The sequence below is a fragment of the Oncorhynchus kisutch genome, linkage group LG6 (assembly GCF_002021735.2).
Source record: "Oncorhynchus kisutch isolate 150728-3 linkage group LG6, Okis_V2, whole genome shotgun sequence".
NCBI classification, from domain to species: domain Eukaryota; kingdom Metazoa; phylum Chordata; class Actinopteri; order Salmoniformes; family Salmonidae; genus Oncorhynchus; species Oncorhynchus kisutch.
Genome location: NC_034179.2, coordinates 75,659,856 through 75,683,894, shown reverse-complemented (window position 1 = coordinate 75,683,894; position 24,039 = coordinate 75,659,856). Strand labels below are relative to the sequence as shown.

General features: G+C 40.6%; 2 protein-coding genes and 1 non-coding gene across 7 annotated transcripts; 2 read left to right on the top strand and 1 right to left on the bottom strand.

The window, feature by feature from the left end:
• Window positions 1-5,769: 5,769 nt before the first annotated feature.
• Window positions 5,770-13,963, bottom strand: LOC109884378 (galectin-2-like). 2 transcript variants are annotated; one of them, XM_020476348.2, is made up of 6 exons: window positions 13,645-13,963; window positions 13,335-13,432; window positions 8,855-8,954; window positions 8,372-8,451; window positions 7,745-7,916; window positions 5,770-7,479 (listed from the first exon to the last, which is right to left on the bottom strand). In XM_020476348.2, exons 3-6 carry the CDS (start codon window positions 8,867-8,869, stop codon window positions 7,333-7,335), a joined length of 414 nt encoding a protein of 137 aa, XP_020331937.1. In that variant the 5' UTR covers window positions 8,870-8,954; window positions 13,335-13,432; window positions 13,645-13,963; the 3' UTR covers window positions 5,770-7,332. The 2 variants fall into 2 exon arrangements, with proteins under 2 accessions (XP_020331937.1, XP_020331938.1); XM_020476349.2 differs by lacking the exons at window positions 13,335-13,432; window positions 13,645-13,963 and adding an exon at window positions 9,477-9,569.
• On the top strand, window positions 10,278-19,359 carry LOC109884376 (PRKCA-binding protein). Of its 4 annotated transcripts, none has more exons than XM_020476344.2 (13): window positions 10,278-10,465; window positions 11,128-11,197; window positions 13,030-13,141; window positions 13,357-13,485; window positions 14,466-14,532; window positions 15,181-15,270; window positions 15,792-15,845; window positions 15,938-16,000; window positions 16,202-16,335; window positions 16,527-16,619; window positions 16,747-16,797; window positions 16,928-17,072; window positions 17,617-19,359. In XM_020476344.2, exons 2-13 carry the CDS (start codon window positions 11,157-11,159, stop codon window positions 17,874-17,876), a joined length of 1,239 nt encoding a protein of 412 aa, XP_020331933.1. In that variant the 5' UTR covers window positions 10,278-10,465; window positions 11,128-11,156; the 3' UTR covers window positions 17,877-19,359. The 4 variants fall into 4 exon arrangements, with proteins under 4 accessions (XP_020331933.1, XP_020331934.1, XP_031683435.1 ...); XM_020476345.2 differs by having other exon boundaries at window positions 10,286-10,465; window positions 11,132-11,197; XM_031827575.1 differs by having other exon boundaries at window positions 10,286-10,888; window positions 11,132-11,197.
• A 3,862-nt stretch (window positions 19,360-23,221) lies between these two features.
• trnar-ccu (transfer RNA arginine (anticodon CCU)) lies at window positions 23,222-23,294 on the top strand. Its single transcript has one exon. It is a non-coding gene; the product is annotated as a tRNA-Arg (tRNA).
• Window positions 23,295-24,039: the final 745 nt, after the last annotated feature.

Below are 24,039 nucleotides of genomic sequence, written 5' to 3'. Positions count from 1 at the left end.
GCTTTTCTATGGCGATTTTGGAGCAGTGGCTTCTTCCTTGCTGAGTGGCCTTTCAGGTTATGTCAATATAGGACTTGTTTTACTGTGGAAATAGATACTTTTGTACCTGTTACCTCCAGCATTTTCTCAAGGACATTTGCTGTTGTTCTGGGATTGATTTGCACTTTTTGCACCAAAGTACGTTCATCTCTAGGAGACAAAACACGTATCCTTCCTGAGTGGTATGACAGCTGCGTGGTCTCATGGTGTTTATACTTGAGTACTATTGTTTGTACAGATGAACGTGGTACCTTCAGGCATTTGGAATTTGCTCCCAGAGATAAACCAGACTTGTGGAGGTCAATTTATTTTCTGAGGTCTTGGCTGATTTCTTTTTATTTTCCCAGAATGTCAAGCAAAGAGGCACTGAGTTTGAAGGTAGGCCTTGAAATACATCCACAGGTACACCTCCAATTGACTCAAATGATGTCAATTAGCCTATCAGAAGCTTCTAGAGCCAATACATAATTTTCTGGAATTTTCCAAGCTGTTTCAAGGCACAGTCAACTTAGTGTATGTAAACTTCTGACCCACTGAGTTATAAGTGAAATAATCTGTCTGTAAACAAATGTTGGAAAAATGACTTGCGTCATGCACAAAGAAGATGGCCTAACGACTTGCCAAAACTATAGGTAGTTAACAAGAAATTTGTGGAGCGGTTGAAAAAACAGTTTCAATGACTCCAACCTAAGTGTATGTAAACTTCCGACTTCAACTGTATATAACTTTTAAATTAGGTCAAATGTATACTGCATTACACACATTCACGAGTTTTGTTTCCCTACCACTCCAATAAAGGATTGTGTGCTAACGCTAACACACCTTTGATTGGGATTTGTTTCGCTGATTTGGGGGTGTTTGAAGGATCTACGTTTGTAAGTGCCACTGCATTGAGCGCAGCTTGTAGTTTCCATCCGGTAGAGGTGTTGTGCGGTGGTAAATGTTGGTAAATTTTGTCAATTTAAATTTTGGGGTGGTAAATCAGAGTTTAACAATTGTGCTCTGAGATTTCTGTCCCGTGAGAATATGTCAGAAAACACATCAGAACTCTTGATTTTAACCTTCATTTACATTTCAGTTATGAACAAATTTGTATTTTCATTGGTGGTCTTGTTCAGGGGCAGAATAACAGATTTTTTTTAACTTTGTCAGTTCGTGACTCGATCATATCACGTTTCAGTTACAAGGCCAACGCGCTAACCACTAGACTACCCGCCGCCCCACTCCAAATAGCAGGTAGTAAGAATGCTTATTTTCTTCTTTCCTTTTTGATCTGACCATTTGTGTACCCGCTCTCCTTGAATTTATTTTGCATCTCAGCCATATTTCTCTCGAAATCTGATTGTTTTTTGCAAATTCTTTTGATTCGACAGATTTGGTTGTAGGGAAAACTGTTTTTCAAGGGAACAGCAATCAGCCCTCAAAAAACTCTTACGGTCAGTAGGTTTCCTATATAGATCAGAGTACAGAACATTAACCTCACACAAAATCAGAAGATCAAGGAAACGGATTTGACGTGTGCCAGACTGCATAGTAAGTCTCAGGTGCTCAGAACAAGAGTTAAGAAAAGCATGGAATGCCTGGAGCTGTTTTTCATCACCCCTCCATAGAACAAAAATATCAATGAACCGTTTCCATATAATAATGTTAGGCAATACATCTTTTTTGAGTATTGAGTACTGTTTCACATACAAGTTAGGAGCCAATGGATGATCCCATAGCAGTACTCTTGGTCTGAATGAAGAAATATTTTATAAACATTGAATAGTTTCTAAACGTGTGAGTACTATTTCAGTAAATGTTATAATGCATGCACTGGAAGGTAGTTCGTTAGGGTAAGGTTGCAGAAGAATATGTTACATGGTTTCAACACCGCCCTCGTGTGGAATATTCGTGTATAATGATTCAACATCAAAAGTAACTAAGTATTCACAGGGAGAGAATCAAGAGATTCAATAATAGAGATCATACTGCTGGTGTCCTAAGGAGGGGAGCTGTTCTGCGAGTGGTCTAATAAAAAAAGTCAACAAAAGTTGATAAAGGGGCAGTGACTGCGTCAATGCCCGCTACAATAGCATGCTCTGGAGGTTTTGTAACATTCTTGTGTAATTTCGACAAAGTATAGAAAGTGCCAATTTTAGGGTGATGAATAGCCCAAAAGTCGTGTTATTTTTTGGGTGAAACCTTGGGTTTGAAGTAAATGTAATCTGATCACTACCTTTTAATTTACACAGTAACTATAACAAAATACTTGTAGAAATGTTTGTACTCAAATGATGTAATCTAAATATGTATTTTGATACTCCCATGATAATGATTCATCCACTAAAACTATTTCTATAGTTGGAACCTGAGGGCCTTGACATCACAGACAAAGATGAAGAAAGGACAGACATCACAACAATTTCTTCTAATTTCCCACAAAGCAGTAAGATAGGTGGGAGCGTTGTAGTCAACCATCATTTAATGATCACAGTCTATCTTTGATTTAGAGATACTTCTCTAAATTGCTCTTATTATTATGCACTATATTTTTGTGACACACCTGATAATTGCATTGATTGGTGACATTGATTCTGTTGGCTCTATTCTCAGCTGGTGCCAAGGCGGTTATTGTCAAACAGTTAGTTAGTTAGTTAGTAATTTTGGCTTGTAAAAACTGGCGCTCTGGCATTTTCCACCTTTTGCACCAGGGTTGGCAATTTACCTGTTTAACATCAGCTCGTTTGCGCAGGGGTGAGAGGGGTGGCAGGTGGGGACATTTGAGAACCACTCAAATCACCTCTTTTCCCAAACGCAGATGATTACAGCATGGATTTTGTCAGCGGTGGCCATGGTGCAATGCCCATGTAAATATATATTTTTTTGTACATCTTAATCACCAAAGAATTATCAAAACCATGATCGAGAGATGCGATGATGCCGGTGACCCTAGTATTTAGAAACGTGTAATTTATTTTCCTGTACAATTTCTTGTTTTACGTTTCATTTAATTCAAAATCAGGCCATCAATAGGCTATCCTACTACAACAAAGTCTGGTTCATCTGCGTCTGTGCATATTTTAATGGCCATGCATTAGTCAAGCAACCTATCAATAAAAGGTTTTAAAATTGGTTTTAAAATTGTCTACTCAGAGTGCCAGAGGTTTTTGCCCGCATGCTTTTGTATAATTCACACACTGTACCTAACTTTTGATTTCACCTAATTTTAACATTGTCATAAGAAGGACATGTTCAACTTAATTAAAAAAACGAGTTTTTCCATCTCAAGAGGTGACAGGGTGAATGGAAGCTTGTTGTGTGTAACAGGGAGTGGCAATTGAATGCTAGCTTAATATATATCTTTTTTTAGTTAACAATTCTAACCTGTCTATCAATGGGTAAAGGGTTGACGTGTTATGCTCGACCTGCTCAGTTTGGCCACAAAACACCAGGAAATTACCAAAAAGAGTAGAACCAGTTCAACTGTTTTTACACTATGAACACCAGATTCAATGTCTCTTGTGAAAGCAATTATATTGAAAAAGGAATCATTTCATCATTTTAATATGAGAGTTCAGTTCCTGTAACAGGGACGTAGATGAATCACCAATCACATGAAATAAATAATTATATTCCCGAAATGACTTTGTCAAAGCTACAAAATAACTAGGGCTTTACAATGATGGTGAACACTTTGAGACATGTTGGGGTTAAGTGGATTCAAATCTTCCTAGAAGTCACAGAGCGTGCATGGAGGGACATGTCAAAATGCAGAATTTTGGCACTTTAGCAAATCTTTATTAATATTCCAAAAAATCTGATTTATTGCATTCTCCATGTGGTCTATATGAAATGGCACTTAAATTTAATATAAACGGCTTATAAAATGCAATATTAGCAAATCAAATCAAATCAAGCTTTATACAGCACATTTCAGAAATGGAATGAAACGCAATGTGCTTGACAGGAAAAAACTATGAAAATAAAAGCTGCAATATTTACTACACAACAAACATAAGGTAAAAAACAAAAGAATGACACAAACTGAACAACTAAAAAGCACCCTAAGGAAAAGCAAAGCTAAAAACATATGTTTTAAGATCTATTTGAAATATGTCCACAGTTTCGACCCCCCTCAGGTTCTATGGGAGGCTCTCCATGCCTCTTGGTCCTTGTCTTTGGATAGTTAAAAGGACAGTGCCAGAGGACCTGAGGGACCTACTGGGTACATAACTTAAAAACATGTCTGACATGTATTGGGGTGAACAATCGTGGATTGATTTAAAAACCAAGAGAAGAATCTTAAAATGAATTGTAAAACTCACAGGCAGCCAGTGGAGAGACCTTAAAACCGGTGTAATGTGTGCTCTCTGTCTGGTCTTGGTCAGTACCCATGCTGTAGCATTCTGTATGTTTTACAGTACAGAGACCTTTAAACCGGTGTAATGTGTGCTCTCTGCCTGGTGTTGGTCAGTACCCATGCTGCAGCATTCTGTATGTTTTGCAGTTGACCAATGGCTTTCTTGGGTAGACCAGACAGGAGAGCTTTACAGTAGTCAAGCCTACTTGTAATAAAAGCATGGATGAGTCTCTCTGTGTCAGCCTGAGAGAGAAACGGCCGTACCTTGGCAATGTTCCTCAGGTGGTAAAAAGCTCTTTTGGTCACATTCCTAATGTGTGATTCAAAATGTAGAAGATTTTTTACCTGGTGTTTTGTCTTTATTAACCGTGAATTCAAATGTGCGGCTAGATCCTCTCTCTGTGCTTTGGCTCCAACAATAAGTACCTTGGTCTTTAACTGAAGGAAGTTATGAGCCAACCAAGTATTTAAATCACTAATACAGTCTAATAATTTATCCATGGAGCTAAAATCCTCTGTTGACACAGAAATGTAAGGTTGTGTATCGTAGTAGTGAAAATCAATGCTCTGCTTTCTGATAACACTGCCAAGGGGTAACATATATAAACTGAACAGTACCGGACCCAAACTCAAAACTTGTGGAAAGCCACGTGATATGTATTTTCTCTGAGTTATGTTCACCAAGGGTCACAAAAAAACTCTTGACCGGTTAAATAGGTATAAAACCAATTTAGAACCGGAGAGGCCAACCCACCTCTCCAGTCTGTCCAGAAAGACATCATGGTCAACAGTGTCAAATGCAGCACTTAAATCTAACAGTACAAGGACAGAAAGCTGTTTGGCATCTGTGTTGTCTCTATAATAATTTACTACCTTAACTAAGGCTGTCCCTGTGCTGGGCACAATAACCACATTGGATTTTTTTATTTTTAAATACAGTTGGAAATCATTTAGCTGTTTGAACACCAATTTCTCCAGAATTCTGGTTAAGAATGGAAGGTTGGAGATTGGCCAAAAATTTCTAAAAGCTGAAGTATCTAGATGATCTTTCTTCCGAAGGGCTTTCACAATAGCAGTTTTTAGTGCACACCAATATCCCATTATTATTCTGGATACTTAAGTATTCTGTTTTTGAGTTGAGGCATATGAACATCATATCCCGTTTCCAATAACCCAAAAAGCTTGTATCCCGTTTATGAGAAACCTGGATAAAATGCCTGGGATATGATCATCTTAGACGGAATACTGTGGTATGTAAACATCTTATCCTGTTTACTGTTATTTTTCACAGTCTGTGCAGACTCAGTTTCACATTACATGGGTGTTGTGTGATGTTGTCATCTGATTGTCAAACAAATCACTTCAAAAAGTAGGTTTGATCCACCATACTCAATTCATAATAATTTATTTTGCTGATACTCATACTGCACCGTATTGCCTACTGGCTATTTTCACCCTTAATTTAGACAAGTTTCAATGACAATGACAGTTACGTGCAAGAAATAGCAACTCATGTCAAAGAAAGCATAAAGGAATTTGAATCTAAGATAAGAAAATATGCATTCAAAAAGGAATTTACGATTGATCTTTCACTTCATGTGTGTGAGCTTGCAGGAAGTAAGTTAGCAGATTCCCATAACAAATTCAGAAGCAACAATGATGCCCTTACTTACCTGGAGCAGAAGAGAACACAATACAACAACATTTCCAAGAGACACTGCAAAGGTTCCTCATCTGCAGCTGTGATTGGTGAGTGAATTTGCAACACACTGAAAGAATCTATTGTACAGGCGGTTTATGACCAGACGGCCATTGACTTGGCTGGAGAAACGCAATTAAGCCACCCACCATTCAGTGGAAACAGGCCTAACACAGAGAAACACATCCTGACATGACTGGCGGAGGAGAACTTTGACAAGTTCATGACCTACATTCACAACCCAAGGAAACACTTTGAGAAATTTAGAGAGAATGTAGAGAAATATATGCTCACAGAAAGGTCCACAGTCCTTGCCTTGATTGAAGGGAACATAAAAGTTAAAGAGCAGCGTGTGAGCCATGCATTGCATACAGCAACAAGACGGTCAAAAACAGGAATGGAGACACTAACATGTGGCTTAGAGAGCTTTCCAGGGCTCTAAAAGATTATCTGAAATGAGCAGAAAATCATTTCAGGGATTTCTGTGACATAACCGACTTTGACTTCCTCGAAGAAGAGGTAAGGGAAGGTCTTGCCAACAGAATCATGGAGATTAACAGAAGCCTCAGAAATGTGTCACTCCTGGGCATGAAGCAGTTCAGGGAGAGGCCAGATGAGATTCTGATCAAACACTTTTGTGATTGCTGCTGGGTACGGTGTCCCTTCTGTAAAGCCATCTGCACAAACACCAAGTGGCATCCAAACCGAAGGATCACAATGTCCCTTTTCATCGCCCTAAACTAATCAATGGATGCCACTTCAAGGACACAGTAGAATTTTGGATAGATTTTTGTACAACTTCAGTAACAAGAAGTAATGGCCGGTTTTACCCATCCCATGAATCAGAAGATAAATATATTTTGAAAGAATACTGAAAAAATGGCCCAGGATTTGCTGATTGGAGCATCACACCAGACCTCTCTGAAATTCCATACTGGAAGTGGTTTGTTTGTCGATTTCAAGAAGATCTGGAAAGGTATTATGACCTAAATTTCCAGGGCAAATAGTTCCATAACCTCATCTTCATATTACCCTTGAGGTTAGTGTACGTGAGATTGTGAATATTATTGCAACAAATATACCATACTATGGGGAAAAAAAGATAAACAGTGATAGACTGTGGTCAACCCAGATACATATTTAATATGCCCAACAGTTCACTAATACATATATTAGAACAATGATTTGATGAGTGTCATTGCTCCTGTCCTAACCCATTGATCTAACTAAATCACCCCTCATATATTGGGGTCTAGTAGATTTTGAAAGAAGTAAGTTTGAGGTCTCCTTTGATACGAATGTAGGTAATGACGTGTAGGCCTTCACGATTGGGGAACTGGATCTCCTGTCCATCAGGCATCTCCACTTCAAACATGTCGCCCGTCAGCTTCAGCACAATCTTGAGAGGGAGAAACCCCAATTGTTTACATCATTAGTGTTGTAGCGCATTCACCCTTACACCCACATGGCCAATTGCAACGAACAAGCGGGACTAAGCATTAGCGCTAGTTTCCTTAAAACGATACTAGCGGGAGATTACATGGACATAGGCCCTAATTGTTTCTGTTATATTGAACACCTGAAACATTATGCCCAATATTCTAAATTTTTATAGTCAGGACCAAACCCCCCTCCCTCCATATTTTCAACCTCCATTTTCACACCTTAAATGTAGAACCCCTTTGGAGTGGATTGTGGATCTCTCTCTTCTCATCACCCCAGCAGCCGGCAATCTTTGAGTTGCACACGAGCACAGTACCATCAGTGTCATCATTGAAGCGTGGGTTAAAGTGCAGTGCCAGGTCATCTTCATCACAGCCCAGGTCGATCTGGAACCTGGATATGGGAAATAGGAAATCCAGAAACCCTAATACATGTCTGTCTAACATGAATTGATTTCACACATACAGTATACCAAAACAAAACCCTTCTCTGGTCCGTCCTCTCCTCTTTCGAGCAATAATTTGTGAAACTGGTCGTTTTATTTGTATTTTTATGCAAAATATTAATTTATGGGTCCCTCTGTGTGATATAAACACACAAAAAACAGTTAAATGCAGCTCCCAAGTGGTGCAGACATTGCATCTCAGTGCAAGAGGCGTCACTGCAGTACCTGGTTGGAATCCAGGCTGCATCACATCCAGCTGTGATTGGGAGTTCCATAGGGCGGCTCACAATTGGCCCAGCATCGTCCGGGTTTGGCCGGGGTAGGCCGTCATTGTAAACAAGAATTTGTTCTTAACTAACTTGCCTAGTTAAATAAAATGAAAAATGAAAATGTTTAAATGTACCTCTCAGCCTCATCCATAATCCTCCCCTGTACTTTGAACTGGTCTCCAGCTCTCAGCTCCACATGCTTCAGCTCAAGTTCCTATGAAGAACAATATAATTAAATGGAGTGCTTTTGAACACAAGGTAAAAGTGATTTTGTATTTTAATATGACATGTTGGGTTATAAAATATTTAATGACTGACTTTTAATAATCATTGGAATCACAATGTGCAGTGCATGCATATATTTATTTTTCAACAATTACCATGTTGTCAAAACATAAAGACTCAAGGGCCTGACCTTTTAAATGAATTCACTCAGCAACACATATCTGAGTGCAGTAAGCATGTAGGCCACTATGGCTGCGTTTACACAGGCAGCCCAATTCTGATCTTTTCCCACAAAAGATAAGATTTGGGCTGCCTGTATAAACACAGCCTCTTCAGTAAGTAACTGTGTGGAATAAAAGTATCAGCCATGCATGAAAGTTAATGAGACTTACCATTGGCATTGCCATGTTGTCACTGGTGGTGAAAGGGGCCCTGAATGTGGTTTGAGTTGCAAGATGGACGGACTGGGATCAGACAAGATAGCCTTATTTCCTGAGATACAGAGAGTAAAATGTTAGTTGGAAGTTTGAACTATCCTTTTATGTGCGCAACCCTCCTCGCACAGGTCACTCACTGATTAGCATGATAATGAGGCATGATTAATGATGATTCAATAAATAAAAATGATTATCTCACTCACACCCCAATACTAGGTTATTAGAAGAAGCTTGGTGGCAGACTGGCAGTGAAGATAGTTGCCTACTAAACTGATGCTTTTACTCACATGGAAAAGCCTGATCTTTGATCAAAGTCAATCTGATCAGTAATCAACTGTGTAGTGCTGCACTGTATATTATTATCTGGGTGGTTTGAGCCCTGAATGCTAATTGGTTGACAGCCTCTAGTGGTGCTGTAATGACAGTGTTTTAAGTAAATGACTGTCTAGTGAAAAATCTCACTTTTAAAAGCTCATGCTGTGTTAACTCATACCCAAATAATGTTATCAACTCATATTTTACTCATATTTTGTGGCCAAAGCATACATTTCAGAAGAAAACACACTTCAAACCCCACCTTAAAGTTGTATCTCAAACAGACCGTTAAAAAAAGCTTGCTATTTCCTCATATAACGTGATGTCACGTTTTTGTCCCAGACGTCTCATTGGCTCATTGGCTGAGCTGGCTATTAAGTCGTTTACTTGTCATTAATATTTTTAATGACTGGTATACACACACAGCATTCTGTTGTTTCAAACACAGAAAAGATGCTTTTAAACATAATTTAAAAAAAGAAGGAAATAACTATACAACTAATATTGTAATTAATTATAGGTCATATTTAATAGAAATCTGGAACCACTGGACAGTTAAAGTGCATGATCTGCCCTTAACAAATACAACAGTGAATAGATTTTACGAATCAACAGTATATTCAGATATATGTGCTGTGAAAGTGTGACTACGTCCCTATACTATCAACCGTTTAGTCTTTGAATGGTCTTCCAAGTGCAAAAAAAACACAAAAACGCTATTGAAAAACTTTTAGAAAAGGCATCAGGTAGAATATGTAGATGAATCCACAAATACAATTTTATACATATCTTAAATTACAGCGTGTTTATTAATTTTATGATATAATATTGAAATCCAGTCCAAAACAGTATGGTCCTTGCTATCTGGAATTCTTGGGACCTCCCTACCCCATTGAAGTAGAAACGTTAAATGGTTAAGGTTAGGTAAGGATTATGGTTAGGGTAGGGGTTAAGGTAAGGGTGGGACGTCCCAAGGGTTCAGGATAGCGCTGTTTTGCATGTTACTGTTTAATAAATAAAAATATCTTTGGGGAAAGAGGAAAAGGGAATCAGTGACAGTTTCCGCTAAATTCCCGGAAGTGACGAGAACAAGTAAACAGAATCTTCTTTTTGACAGATGAATAACCCGTGAAGTGGTCCGAAGAAATACAAAATAGTCTAAAATAAAATGTACATTTAAAGAAACATTCCCCAGGGGCATGAGATAAACGTTTGTGTTAAGATAACAACGCGCGTCATCAACTGTCGGAGGTAAATAGCTGGCCAGTGGCCACCTTTCTTTTTTATCATGCTCATTTGCAATATACTTACTGCTGACAGCTGCCAACATTGGGTAGCCTAGCTAGCATGTAGGCTAACCAGTATTTAGGGAAGTGGCTAGCTACGGTGCAGCGGTCCAAGGCACTGCATCGCTGTGCTAGAAGCGTCACTACAGACCCTGGTTCGTTTCCAGGCTGTATCACAACCGGCCGTGATTGGGTGTCCAATAGGGTGGCGCGCAATGGGCCCAGCGTCGTTAGGGTTTGGCCGGGGTAGGCCGTCAGTGTAAATAAGAACTTGTTCTTAACTGACTTGCCTGGTTAAATAAAAGCCTAGCTAGGCTTGAACCAGGACCGACTAACTGTGCTTGTGGAGACGACCATCTCGTCATATTCGTCGTCTACTAAAGCCCAGGTACTGGTTCAAGCTAGGCTCAGCTATTTACCGTTGGCTTCATCATTAACTGACAAGCTAATTTCAATTTCAAGCTAAATAATTTCTTATTTGTTGCCCACATATTCTGTTACACTTACTGTGTCAGCATTGGCAACCATAACCCGTGATGGAATTTTGTGTGACATAACTAGTTAACTTATTTTTTTTATGTCTTTATAGACTAAGATTAATCAATGCCATTCTTGTTTTCCTCTTAGCCAGATTATACAGGATAAACAGTCCTGGAATGTTCACAGACATGGACTATGAGTTGGAGGAGGACAAACTGTAAGTAAATATGATTTGCATCCTTTTCAAAAAGTGAAAACAGGTTTTTAGAAATGTATATATATATATTACTGCTCCAAAAAATAAAAGGAACACTTAAACAACACAATGTAACTCCAAGTCAATCACACTTCTGTGAAATCAAATTGTCCACTCAGGAAGCAACACTGATTGACAATAAATTTCACATGCTGTTGTGCAAATCGAATAGACAACAGGTGGAAATTATAGGCATTTAGCAAGACACCCCCAATAAAGGAGTGGTTCTGCAGGTCACTTCTTAGTTCCTATGCTTCCTGGCTGATGTTTTGGTCACTTTTGAATGCTGGCGGTGCTTTCACTCTAGTGGTAGCATGAGACGGAGTCTACAACCCACACAAGTGGCTCAGGTAGTGCAGCTCATCCAGGATGGCACATCAATGCGAGCTGTGGCAAGAAGGTTTGCTGTGTCTGTCTGTTTCCAGTGATCATCCTTGAGATGTTTCTACAACTTGGAGTCTACCTGTGGTAAATTCAATTGATTGGACATCATTTGGAAAGGCATACACTTGTCTATATAAGGTCCCACAGTTGACAGTGCATGGCTGAGCAAAAACCAAGCCATGAGGTTGAAGGAATTGTATGTAGTGCTTTGAGACAGGATCGTGTCAAGACAGAGATCTAGGGAAGGGTACCAAAAAATGTCTGCATCATTGAAGGTCCACAACAACAGTTGTCCCCATAATTCTTATATGGAAGAAGTTTGGAACCACCAAGACTCTTCCTAGAGCTGGCCGCCAGGCCAAACTGACCAAGAACCCGACGGTCATGCTGACAGAGCTCCAGAGTTCCTCTGTGGAGATGGGAACTATCTCTGCAGCACTCCACCAATCAGGCATGTATGCTAGAGTGCCTTGACTGAAGCCATTCCTCCAGTAAAAGGCACAAAACAGTCCAATTGGAGTTTGCCAAAAGGCACCTAAAGGAATCTGATCATGAGAAACAAGATTCTCTAGTCTGATGAAACCAAGATTGAACTCTTTGGCCTGAATGCGTAGCATCACATCTGGGGGGAACGAGGCACCGCTCATCACCTGGCCAATACCATCCCTACGGTGAAGCATGGTGGTGGCAGCATCATGGTTTGGGGATGTTTTTCAGTAGTAGGGACTCAGAGACTAGTCAGGGTCAAGGGAAAGATGAACGGCGCAAAGTACAGAGGGATCCTTGATGAAAACCTGCTCCAGAGCGCTCAGGACCTCAGACTCGGGCGAAGGTTCACCTTGACAACAATGACCCAAACCACACAGCCAAGACAATGCAGGAGTGGCTTCGGGACAAGTCTCTGAATGTCCTTGAGTGGCCCAGCCAGAGCCCGGACTTGAACCTGATCAAACATCTCTTGAGAGACCTGAAAATATTGGGAGAAACTCCCCAAATACAGGTGTGCCAAACTTGTAGCATCATACCCAAGAAGACTTGAGGCTGTAATCGCTGCCAAAGGTGCTTCATCAAAGTACTGAGTAAAGGGTCTGAATACTTATGTAAATGTCATATTTCCGGGGGGGGGGGGGGGGGGTTATTATACATTGGCCAACATTTCTAATAACCTGTTTTTGTTTTGCCATTATGGGTGTATTGTGTGTAGATTGATGAAGGAAATAAAACATTGAATACATTTTAGAATAAGGATGTAACGTACCAAAATGTGGAAAAAGTGAAGGGGTCTGAATACTTTACAAATGCACTGTACATCTAATATAATTGACTTTGACAGCGCTTGCTTTCCCAAATCATATTGTAGACACTAGACAGACAATGTATTAACAAGATCTCCAATTATTCTTCAACAGGGGGATCCCTACAGTCCCTGGGACTATATCCCTGAAGAAGGATGCTCAGAACCTGATAGGGATCAGCATCGGGGGTGGGGCGCAGTACTGTCCCTGTCTCTACATTGTACAGGTATTATGTACCTTAGTCCATTAGAGCGGTTGTTTGGTTCAGTAGCTATGTATCCAGAGTGTTAACTGAATCAGGAACATTATATTATAGATGCATTGCATAAACCATTATCTTGAACTTTCTTAAAGCAGTTTGTTTTAAGACTCTGTGCTCTTATGGCTTGGTTTTTGTCATTATTGGATATATTCTTTACCTCTAACTGGGATCTCTGTCAGGTCTTTGACAACACCCCTGCTGCTCTGGAGGGGACTCTGGCGGCTGGCGATGAGATCACAGGAGTGAACGGCAAACCTGTGAAGGGCAAGACAAAGGTGGAGGTGGCAAAGATGATTCAGGCTGTCCAGGTACATTAAGAGGGCTTGGAATCAGCTTTTCAATACATTTTTGTTTGCTACTGCAAAAGACTACAAACCAGTTAGTGTATTTCCTGTAGTTCTTTTTTTGTTAGCCACACAACCCAAACCTTGTACCAACACTGACAAACTAACAAGACTAACACTTACCAGTAGATAAAAATAGAAAGTCCAAAGCCACAGTATTTAATTCTGGATTCTGTGTTTTTTAGCAGTAAATTACCAGTCAGTCTGAAAAGGACTGCGGTCACTATTCAATGTTAAATAATAGGGACACCTCCGATCGCTCAGCGGAGCTAGTGAGAATTGGACCCTCACGTCACCAGTGTGGAGTGGCAATGTTGTTTTTAAATCCATTGTGACAACACAGGAAGCTATGCGAGTTCAATGACTACCCCACCATGGTCTGTGCTCAGGATTAGAGAGATGGGGAGAGACGCTCCACTGTTTGTATAAAGGATTAGTATGTGCCATTGTAGCCCTTAGGCTTCGCTGACTCTTTCATTTTTTTTGCATGCTATGCCCACTGAGTTGAAATTGTCAGTGGTATTTATTGATATTACTTGCAAACGTTGTGCAGTTTTATCAGAGAATCTGTCATTCTTATGTTTATACACTTGCAGAAGCACCTTTGTTTGGCTTAAAGACTGCTATATTGTGCAGTCTTGTCCTTCATGATTTTCAGTTGAAATTAGTTGCAGACACACTATACACATGGATTGTTTGGCAATACCTTGTCGACTATAACCTGCCTGTAACACGAATCTCCAGATAAACCAGGGGAGAAAGCCAATGTTGGGTAGATCTAGCAATACTGTATTGCCTGGGGAACTCCATAGGCTATATATTTTTGTTTGAGTAATATGATCCCTGGGGGAAGTGTCTGTGGATTTGCATCATGGTTTTATTATACTGAGGTGGTGTTTGAGTGACTGTCTTGTCTCTTCCATTCATTCCTCTTGTCTTTGCAGGGAGAAGCAACAATCCACTACAACAAGCTGCAGGCTGACCCCAAACAGGGGAAGTCGCTGGACATAGGTAACAGTCGCAGAATACATCTCTAAAATATACAGGTCATTGACAAAATAAAGGAAACACCAACATAGTGTCTTAATAGGACGTTGGGCCGTCACAAGCCGCTAGAGCAGATTGAATTCTCCTTGGCATAGATTCTACAAGTGTCTGGAACTCTACTGGAGGGATGCGACACCATTCTTTCACACGAAATTCCATAATTTGTTTTGTTGATGGTGGTGGAAAAGGCTGTCTCAGACGCCGCTCCAGAATCTGTTCTGGGGTTGAGATCGGGTGACTGGCAGGGCCGTGGCATATCATGAAACATCAGCAAATTGAGCAGTATTTTCCACTGAAGCTCTTGTCAAACCAGCCCCAACAATCATCCCTCTTGCAAAGTCACTAAGATCTTTTCTAGCCATGGTAGTAGCCAAAATATTGGGCAACTGGGCCTGCCCAGCATTTTTATACATGACCCTGCATATGGCGGGATATTAATTCCACAACTGTGTGGAAGCACCTGCTTTCAATATACAGTACATAGTATCCCTCATTTACTCAAGTGTTTCCTTTATGTTGGCATTTTCCTATATATGGGTAGAGTACCATTCTTACCCACCAGACCGACAGATGCTACCATCATAGTATGTTTCTACATCTGGTGTGTTTTAGTGCTGAAGAAGGTGAAGCACCGCCTGGTGGAGAACATGAGCTCTGGTACAGCCGACGCTCTGGGGCTCAGCAGAGCCATACTCTGCAATGGTGAGACTGGGACAAAACACGCTGTCCGTCTGGCCATGTTATACATTTCTATTATTTCTGACTTTACTTTCCTCATTGCATACACTTGAAGCCAATTACAGTCAATTGAAGCCAATTTAGTTGACATCACCCCTAAGATACTGGCCCTGTCCGAATAACTGTACTGGCGTACTACATACTTAAACTATATACTAATTTTGGCATTTGATCTCGTAGAATTCACTTGCCTTTTCTGACTCGCGTGTTTGACAAAAGCTGATAATCAGATAAATTGATGCGCAGTACCAAAGTGAACGAATGGCGGGAGTCAACGCAATCATGTATTCGATGACTCATTCGGAGTACTATTTAAAATATGTCAACCTTTTTCAGATACTATCTAGTATGCTAGTATGGGTATTCGGACACGGCCACCACATAAGCTCTGTGCAATCTCATGATGACTGATATCATCTGGACCGGAGAGGGGGCACTATGCTACTGCTGTAAGTGTCCTCATACTAGGCCCTTTTCGTTTTCAGATGGTCTGGTGAAGAGACTGGAGGAGTTGGAGAAAACAGCAGAGCTGTACAAAGGTATTTTTTAAATGATTAATGTTATTATGTGTGACATTCTCCATACGTTCTCCCCTCTTCATGCACCACTGTCCTTGTTTGTCTCTTCACAGGCCTGATGGAGCACACGAAAAGACTGCTCAGAGCCTTCTTTGAACTCTCTCAGACACACAGAGGTGAGTTGCCACGCCTTGAAACTACACAAACATTATGTTAAACTACAGATCTAGACACAATATAACCATGTACTATGATCATACTCAAGCTCCCTCACACTGAAAGTGAACAGGTTTGTATTTCCAGTAATGTGTTGCATGCCATGAGACTGGATGATGTTTGATTGTTCCACTCTCTCCCTCTGCCTGGACGACCCTCAGCGTTTGGGGATGTGTTCTCTGTGATCGGGGTACGGGAGCCTCAGGCTGCAGCCAGTGAGGCCTTTGTGAAGTTTGCTGAGGCCCATCGCAACATGGAGAAGTACGGTATCCAGCTGCTGAAGACCATCAAGCCTGTGAGTAGTATAAGAAATTAACAAACAGTCAAATCAATACACAAACCATTAACAGGATTCATATGCCAACACCCAACAAGATTGCATTCACTCCTTCATATACCTAGATTAGATAACTTCCATCCCCACACATCCATATATATATTGGGAATCAATTAATCATGTTCCTCTTTCTGTCTCCTGTTTTGTAGATGCTCCATGACCTGAACACCTACCTTCATAAGGCTATACCAGACACCAAGCTCACCATCCGCAAATACCTGGATGTCAAATTTGAGTACTTGGTGAGAGCAGACCCCTTATTCAAAATGTCAACATTGATCAACTAAAAACTGGGCCTAAACTGTACCGACGCGTTTATTTCTAATGTGTTAGTCATTGGCTTAAAGGTTAATCCATTTTGTGTTCCAGTCTTACTGTCTGAAAGTGAAGGAGATGGATGATGAAGAGTACAGCTGCATTGTGAGTACCTTACCTTACTTCCTATGCCTGTAGTCCACACAGAAACATTGATATATCAATGAGTAACAAAGTGGATCTCTGTAGCGTGTTTGTGATTTAGTTTTTCTTATATACCTGTGTGCTTCCTTAGGCGATGGGAGAGCCCATGTATCGCGTCGGCACCGGGAACTACGAGTACCGGCTTGTGCTGCGGTGTCGACAGGAGGCCCGTGCTCGGTTTGCCAAGATGAGAAAGGATGTGCTGGAGAAGATTGAGCTACTGGACCAGAAACATGGTTTGTTCTCTCTGTTTGTCTACCTAGGAGAATCATCCTCTCCATTAACGCTCTGTCCAGCTACCTGTAATAAGTGGACAGAGTATCTCTCCAAACAGTATCTCTCTGTTTGCCCATTACTAATGGATATAAAAGCCTTTCCACAGGGCAAAAACTGGGTATAGCAACGTTGTTTCCACGTGGAAAACTGATTGGATTTGCAAAATCATCAACGCAAGGGAATTAAAATAAAATAAAAATTCACCCAACTTTATAATAATTGTTTTAGATTGTTGGATTCAAGTTAGTTGAAACCTCAATCAAATGTAAATCAAATCTAGACGTTAAACAGTGTGGGTAAATTTTATCCAATGTATGATCAGTCCCTCTCTCCCTGCTTCACGATATACTAATGTATCAGGATGAGCGTTTCTCGGCACAGATGGCCTACTAATTCTAAACAACTCTTTCTTTGACCTCTGCACTGCTAGGAAACACCAGATCTGTCTAAAGTATGGTATAAAGGTAGGGTGCGTGTTCACATCTTTCTCCCTTCCTGCTTCAGTCCAGGACATCGTGTTCCAGTTGCAGCGTTTTGTGTCAGGCATGTCGCGCTACTACGACGAGTGCTACGCCGTGCTGAAGGATGCTGACGTTTTCCCCATCGAGGTGGACCTCTCCCGCACAATGATCAACTACGGCAGCCAGTCACGCTCCTTCACAGAAGAAGAGGAAGAGGAGGGGGGGGAGGGAAGTGAAGAACAGGATGGGGGTGCTGGCAAGCAGGCTGAGAACGGTGCTGAAAAACTGATTGATGATTATTGAGAGTTAATATGATTGTTTTCTGGAGCTAAATTCCACCTACGTCTACCAACTGCCACTCTGCATTTATTTAGCAATGATTAGTTAAATATGTGGAAATGGTCAGCAAAGTCATCACAATGGAGAATACTACTGTAAATTGCTGCTATTCAACTGTACTGGAACTAACTATTGCAACCTACTGTAACCAATACCATTTCCACAACTGACAGCCATCACTGTAACTAACTTTTTGGGGCTTGAATTGATTCAACAGGTTTTTTCTGGGTCAGTTTATTCTGCAAGTTTATTTCTAGTTCCTACCAAACACGTATATCAGATTGGTGGATGATATTTCCTTAAAAAAATGTTATATCGTTGCTAAATGAGTGCAGCATAGTATGTTACAGAATGATTGGGCAAAGTGTATTTTTATCTACAGGTTTTAGGAGGTGCTGATGCTTCAGTTTAGGAGTGTATATATGTTTGGGGTGCCTTCAGTCTCATTTGAATCATATGTGAACAGACGAGTCTATTCTGAACAAGCGGCCAGTCCTGTCTTGATGAGATGACAGTGGTTAAATGCTGTTCCCATTAAAATGATGTAGTCATTTGGGGCGAGCACATGACTAAGAGTGATCATTAACCAGGACTGGCCACAGACCAAAATAGGACTAATTTTCCATTGACACAAGCCCTGATGTTACAAGTTTATCAGTCCCACTCAATATTTTGCATTGTATCTGCACTAAACCACATGAAATTTTAATGGGGTAGCTGAACATAGTGAGGCACAAATCACTTGTAAAGGATGAGTGTGCAAGGGCAAGGTTCAGCCCAAACCGCATTTTAAACTAGATGAAGGAACCTCGGTCAAATGAAATGTTATAATTCCAGTGTGTTTTTTTTGTTGTGTAGTGTGTTTGTTACTTTTGTTACTTTCTGTCATTGTTAAGAATTTCTCTGCCTCGCTGCTGCACCCGATGCTAGATTCTCAGCCCCACTACAGTTTAATAATCATATAACAAGTGCAGTAGAGGGCTGTGTTCTTTCAAATTGGAATGTATTTAATCAAAGGGACCTTTGTTGTCTTTATGTTTTGATTTGTCAACTACTGAACTGTATTGATTTTGTGCTGAAGCTTTAATCTGGTTACATTGCTACTCTCGCTCAGTTCCACAAACAAAGTGAACCTTGAACATTATACCAATTTGATATTTTTGTGTAAATTGTTTTTATTTTGCTCTATGCTTCATGTATTATTCAAATACAGTATGTATTCATTGTGAAAACCATGGACTCCTAAAGGATTTACAATATTAAGAATATATCAGAATTTACATTGCTGGAGCTTCCAGAATGTCTTATTTTATGAAGATATTGAATATTTTTATTTCTTATGGGTGTTTTAATCTTGTGTTGAGCTCTTCTGTCTTTGTTTGTTACATGTTGTGTGGCAGAAGGATACATTCATTATTCTGATTGAATTAAAGTTTCTGCAAAAAAAGATTTGGTAACCATTCTGTGTAAAGATAAAAAAATATATAACTGGATTGTTTGGATCACATGTTTACATGTGACCTTCTTCGCACGCTTTGAGGATAACACAGTGCCCCCGACGCAGCCTGCGACCAAGGACTGTGTGCTCTCCTTCTCCGTGGCCGACGTGAGTAAAACATTTACAGTGGCTTGCGAAAGTATTCACCCCCTTGGCATTTATCCTATTTTGTTGCCTTACAACCTGGAATTAAAATAGATTTTTGGGGAGTTTATCATTTGATTTACACAACATACCTACCACTTTGAAGATGGTAAATATGTTTTCTTGTGAAACAAAAGAAATACATTCTTTTTTTAAACAGAAAACTTTTCACCCTCCCCAAAGTCAATACTTTGTAGAGCCACCTTTTGCAGCAATTACAGCTGTAAGTCTCTTGAGGTATGTCTCTATAAGCTTGGCACATCTAGCCACTAGGATTGTTGCCCATTCTTCAAGGCAAAACTGTTCCAGTTCCTTCAAGGTGGATGGGTTCCGCTGGTGTACAGCAATCTAAGTCATACCACAGATTCTCAATTGGATTGAGGTCTGGGCTTTGACTAGGCAATTCCAAGACATGTAAATGTTTCCCCTTAAACCACTCGAGTGTTGCTTTAACAGTATGCTTAGGGTCATTGTCCTGCTGGAAGGTGAACCTCTGTCCCAGTCTCAAATCTCTGAAAGACTGAAACATGTTTCCCTCAAGGATTTCCCTGTATTTAGCGCCATCCATTATTCTTTCAATTCTGACCAGTTTGCCAGTCCCTGCTGATGAAAGACATCCCCACAGCATGATGCTGCCACCACCATGCTTCACTGTGGGGATGGTATTCTCAGGGTGATGAGAGGTGTTGGGTTTGCATCAGACATAGTGTTTTGCTTGATGGCCAAAAAGCTTAATTTTAGTCTCATCTGACCAGAGTACCTTCTTCCATATGTTTGGAGAGTCTCCTACATGCCTTTTGGCGAACACCAAACGTGGTTGCTTATTTTTTACTTTAAGCAATGGCTTTTTTTCTGGCCACTCTTCCATAAAGCCCAGCTCTGTGGAGTGTGCTGCTTAAAGTGGTCCTATGGACAGATCCTCCAATCTCTGCTGTGGAGCTTTGCAGCTCCTTCAGGGTTATCTTTGGTCTCATTGTTGCCTCTCTGATTAATGCCCTCCTTGCCTGGTCCATGAGTTTTGGTGGGCGGCCCTCTCTTGGCAGGTTTGTTGTGATGCCATATTCTTTCCATTTTTTAAATAATAATGATGCTCTGTGGAATGTTCAAAGAAATGTTCAAAGTTTCAGCTATTTTTTTCTAATTCAACCCTAATCTGTACTTCTCCACAACTTTTTCCCTGACCTGTTTGGAGAGCTCTTTGGTCTTCATTGTGCCCCTTGCTTAGTGGTGTTGCAGACTCTGGGGTCTTTCAGAACAGGTGTATAGATACTGAGATCATGTGACACTTAGATTGCAAACAGGTGGACTTTATTTAACTAATTATGTAACTTCTGAAGATAATTGGTTGCACCAGATCTTATTTAGGGGCTGCACGCACCACTTTTATTTTTTAAACAAGTTCTTTTTTTCATTTCACTTCACCAATTTGGACTGTTTTGTGTATGTCCATTACATGAAATCCAAATAAAAATCTATTTAAATTACAGATTGTAATGCAACAAATTAGGGAAAACGCCAAGGGGGATGAATACTTTTGCAAGGCACTGTAAAAGTGTTAACCCTCGCAAGGCTGCCGGCTCAGATGTCATCCCTAACCGTGCCCTCAGAGCATGCGCAGACCAGCTGGCTGGTGTGCTCACGGGCATATTCAATCTTCCTATCCCAGTCTGCTGTCCCCACAGGCTTCAAGGTGGCCACCGTTGTTCCTGTACCCAAGAAAGCAAAGGTAACTGAACTTAATGACTATCGCCCCGTAGCACTCAACTCTGTCATCATGAAGTGCTTTGAGAGACTAGTCATAGTCACTAGTCATATATCACCTCTACCTTACCTGCCACCATAGACCCACTTCAATTTGCTTACCGCTCCAATAGATCCACAGTCGATGCAATTGCCATCACTATGCACACTGCCCTATCCCATCTGGACAAGAGGAATACCTATGTAAGAATGTTGTTTATTGATTATAGCTCAACATTCAACATCATAGTACCCTCCAAGCTCATCATTAAGCTCAAGGCCCTGGGTCTGGACTTCCTGAGGGGCTGCCCCAGGTGGTAAAGGTAGGAAACATCACCTCCATTCTGCTGATCCTCAACACAGGGGCCCAACAATGGTGCGTGCTCAGCCCCCTCCTGTACTCCCTGTTCACCCATGACTGTGTTGCCAAGCACCCCTCGAACTCGATCATCAAGTCTGCAGACGACACAACATTAGTAGGCTTTATTACCAATGATGACGAGACAGCCTACAGGGAGGAGGTGAGGGTTCTGGGAGTGTGATGCCTGGAAAACAACCTCTCACTCAATGTCAACAAAACAAAGGAGATGATCGTGGACTTCAGGAAACAGCAGAGGGTGCACCCCCTATCTACATCGACGGGACCGCAGTGGTGAAGGCGGCACAACAGAGCCTCTTCAACCTCAGGAGGCTAAAGAAATATGGCTTGTCACCTAAAACGCTCACAAACGTTTACAGATGCACAATTGAAAGCATCTTGTCGGGCTGTATCACCGCCTGGTATGGAAACTGCACTGCCTGCAACCGCAAGGCTCTCCAGAGGGTGGGGCTGTGCTTTGACAAAGTGGGTGGGATTATATCCCGCCTGTTTGGCCCTGCCCCCAGACCCCTCCTGTCTCAGCCTCCAGTATTTATGCTGCAGTAGTTTGTGTCGGGGGGCTAGGGTCAGTCTGTTATATCTGGAGTACTTCTCCTGTCTTATCCGGTGTCCTGTGTGAATTTAAGTATGCGCTCTCTCTAATTCTCTCTTTCTTTCTCTCCTTTCTTTCTTTCTTTCTCTCTCTCGGAGGACCTGAGCCCTAGGACCATGCCTCAGGACTACATGGCCTGATGACTCCTTGCTGTCCCCAGTCCCCAACAGCTCCTTTCTCAAGGCCATCAGACTGTTAAACAGCCATCACTAGCACAGAGGCTGCTGCCTATAGGCATAGACTAGAAAACACTGGCCACTTTAAGGAATGGAACACTAGTCACTTTAATAAGTAATGCAAGACATGTAAACATTATCTCATATGTACTGTGTTCTATACTGTTCTATGTTATCTTAGTCACTTAATAATGTTTACATATCTGCCATGACTCATCTGATATGTATATACTGTTTTCTATCTTTCTACGGTATCTTTGTCACTTAATAATGTTTACATATCTGGCATTACTCATCTGATATGTATATACTGTTTTCTATCTTTCTACGGTATCTTTGTCACTTAATAATGTTTACATATCTGGCATTACTCATCTGATATGTATATACTGTTTTCTATCTTTCTACGGCATCTTTGTCACTTAATAATGTTTACATATCTTGCATTACTCATCTGATATGTATATACTGTGTTCTATACTATTCTAATGTATTTTAGTCCATTCTGCTCTGACATTGCTCGACCATATATTATATAGTCATAATTAATTCCTACTTAGATTTGTGTGTATTGGGTATATGTTGTGTAACTTGTTAGATATTACCGCACTGTTTAGAAGCACAAGCACTTCGCTACACCCGCAATAACATCTGCTAAACACGTATGTGACCAATACATTTTGATTTGATATGATGCTATGCTGTGCGTGTTAGGAAAATGAACGTTAACGAATTACTTTACATTTAAAATGACACGCCCCCGCGTGTTTGCTCGCACTCGCCCCAGTGGCCTAATGGATAAGGCACTGGCCTCCTAAGCCAGGGATTGTGGGTTCGAGTCCCATCTGGGGTGTACTATTCTTTTGCGTCAAATTTCCTTTTCCTTCATTGGAATTAGGGTTCGATCATTAAACGTATTCTGGATGATGTATTTGGTACCGTATGTACATATAATGTAATGACTTTAGTGGAGTATACTTGTTTCACTTTGTAGGCTGATACAATGGGATCTTGCTTCTGGTGAGAAATCCAAGATGGAGGGTAACCAATCGTGATAAATTGTGTGTCATGAACAACATTCCCGAGAGCAACAATAGTGGAATCGGCAGGTTCGTCTTTGAAATAAGAATCCGTCATTGTAACGGATGTAAACTGATAAAAAATTGTGAAAATATGCCATAATTGGACTAGATAATGCTACACAAGGTTAGAATTTTGTTATATGAATTCAACAACCAAATGATTTGTTCATTTGAAGAATATATATTTTTTTAATGTGGATATATTTGAATTTAGAATTACACTGGGCGCATAATTACAGTTTATGCACTGAACAGCCTAACCTATGGATTGTGCACCCAGACATGGGGTATCAGCCTACTCAGTGACATTCACAGAACACAACTGTGAAGAGTTTACACACCAAAAATATACACAGTAGGCTGAATAGCGTGGTGAATTACCACAGTCAAAGTCCTGCAATAAGAGTTAAGATGCTAATATTTGTGTAAACTCATTTTAACATTTTTAATTTGTTGTTTTTATTTAACCTTTATTTAACTATAGTTGTGTTCTGTGCGTGACACTGAGTAGGCTGA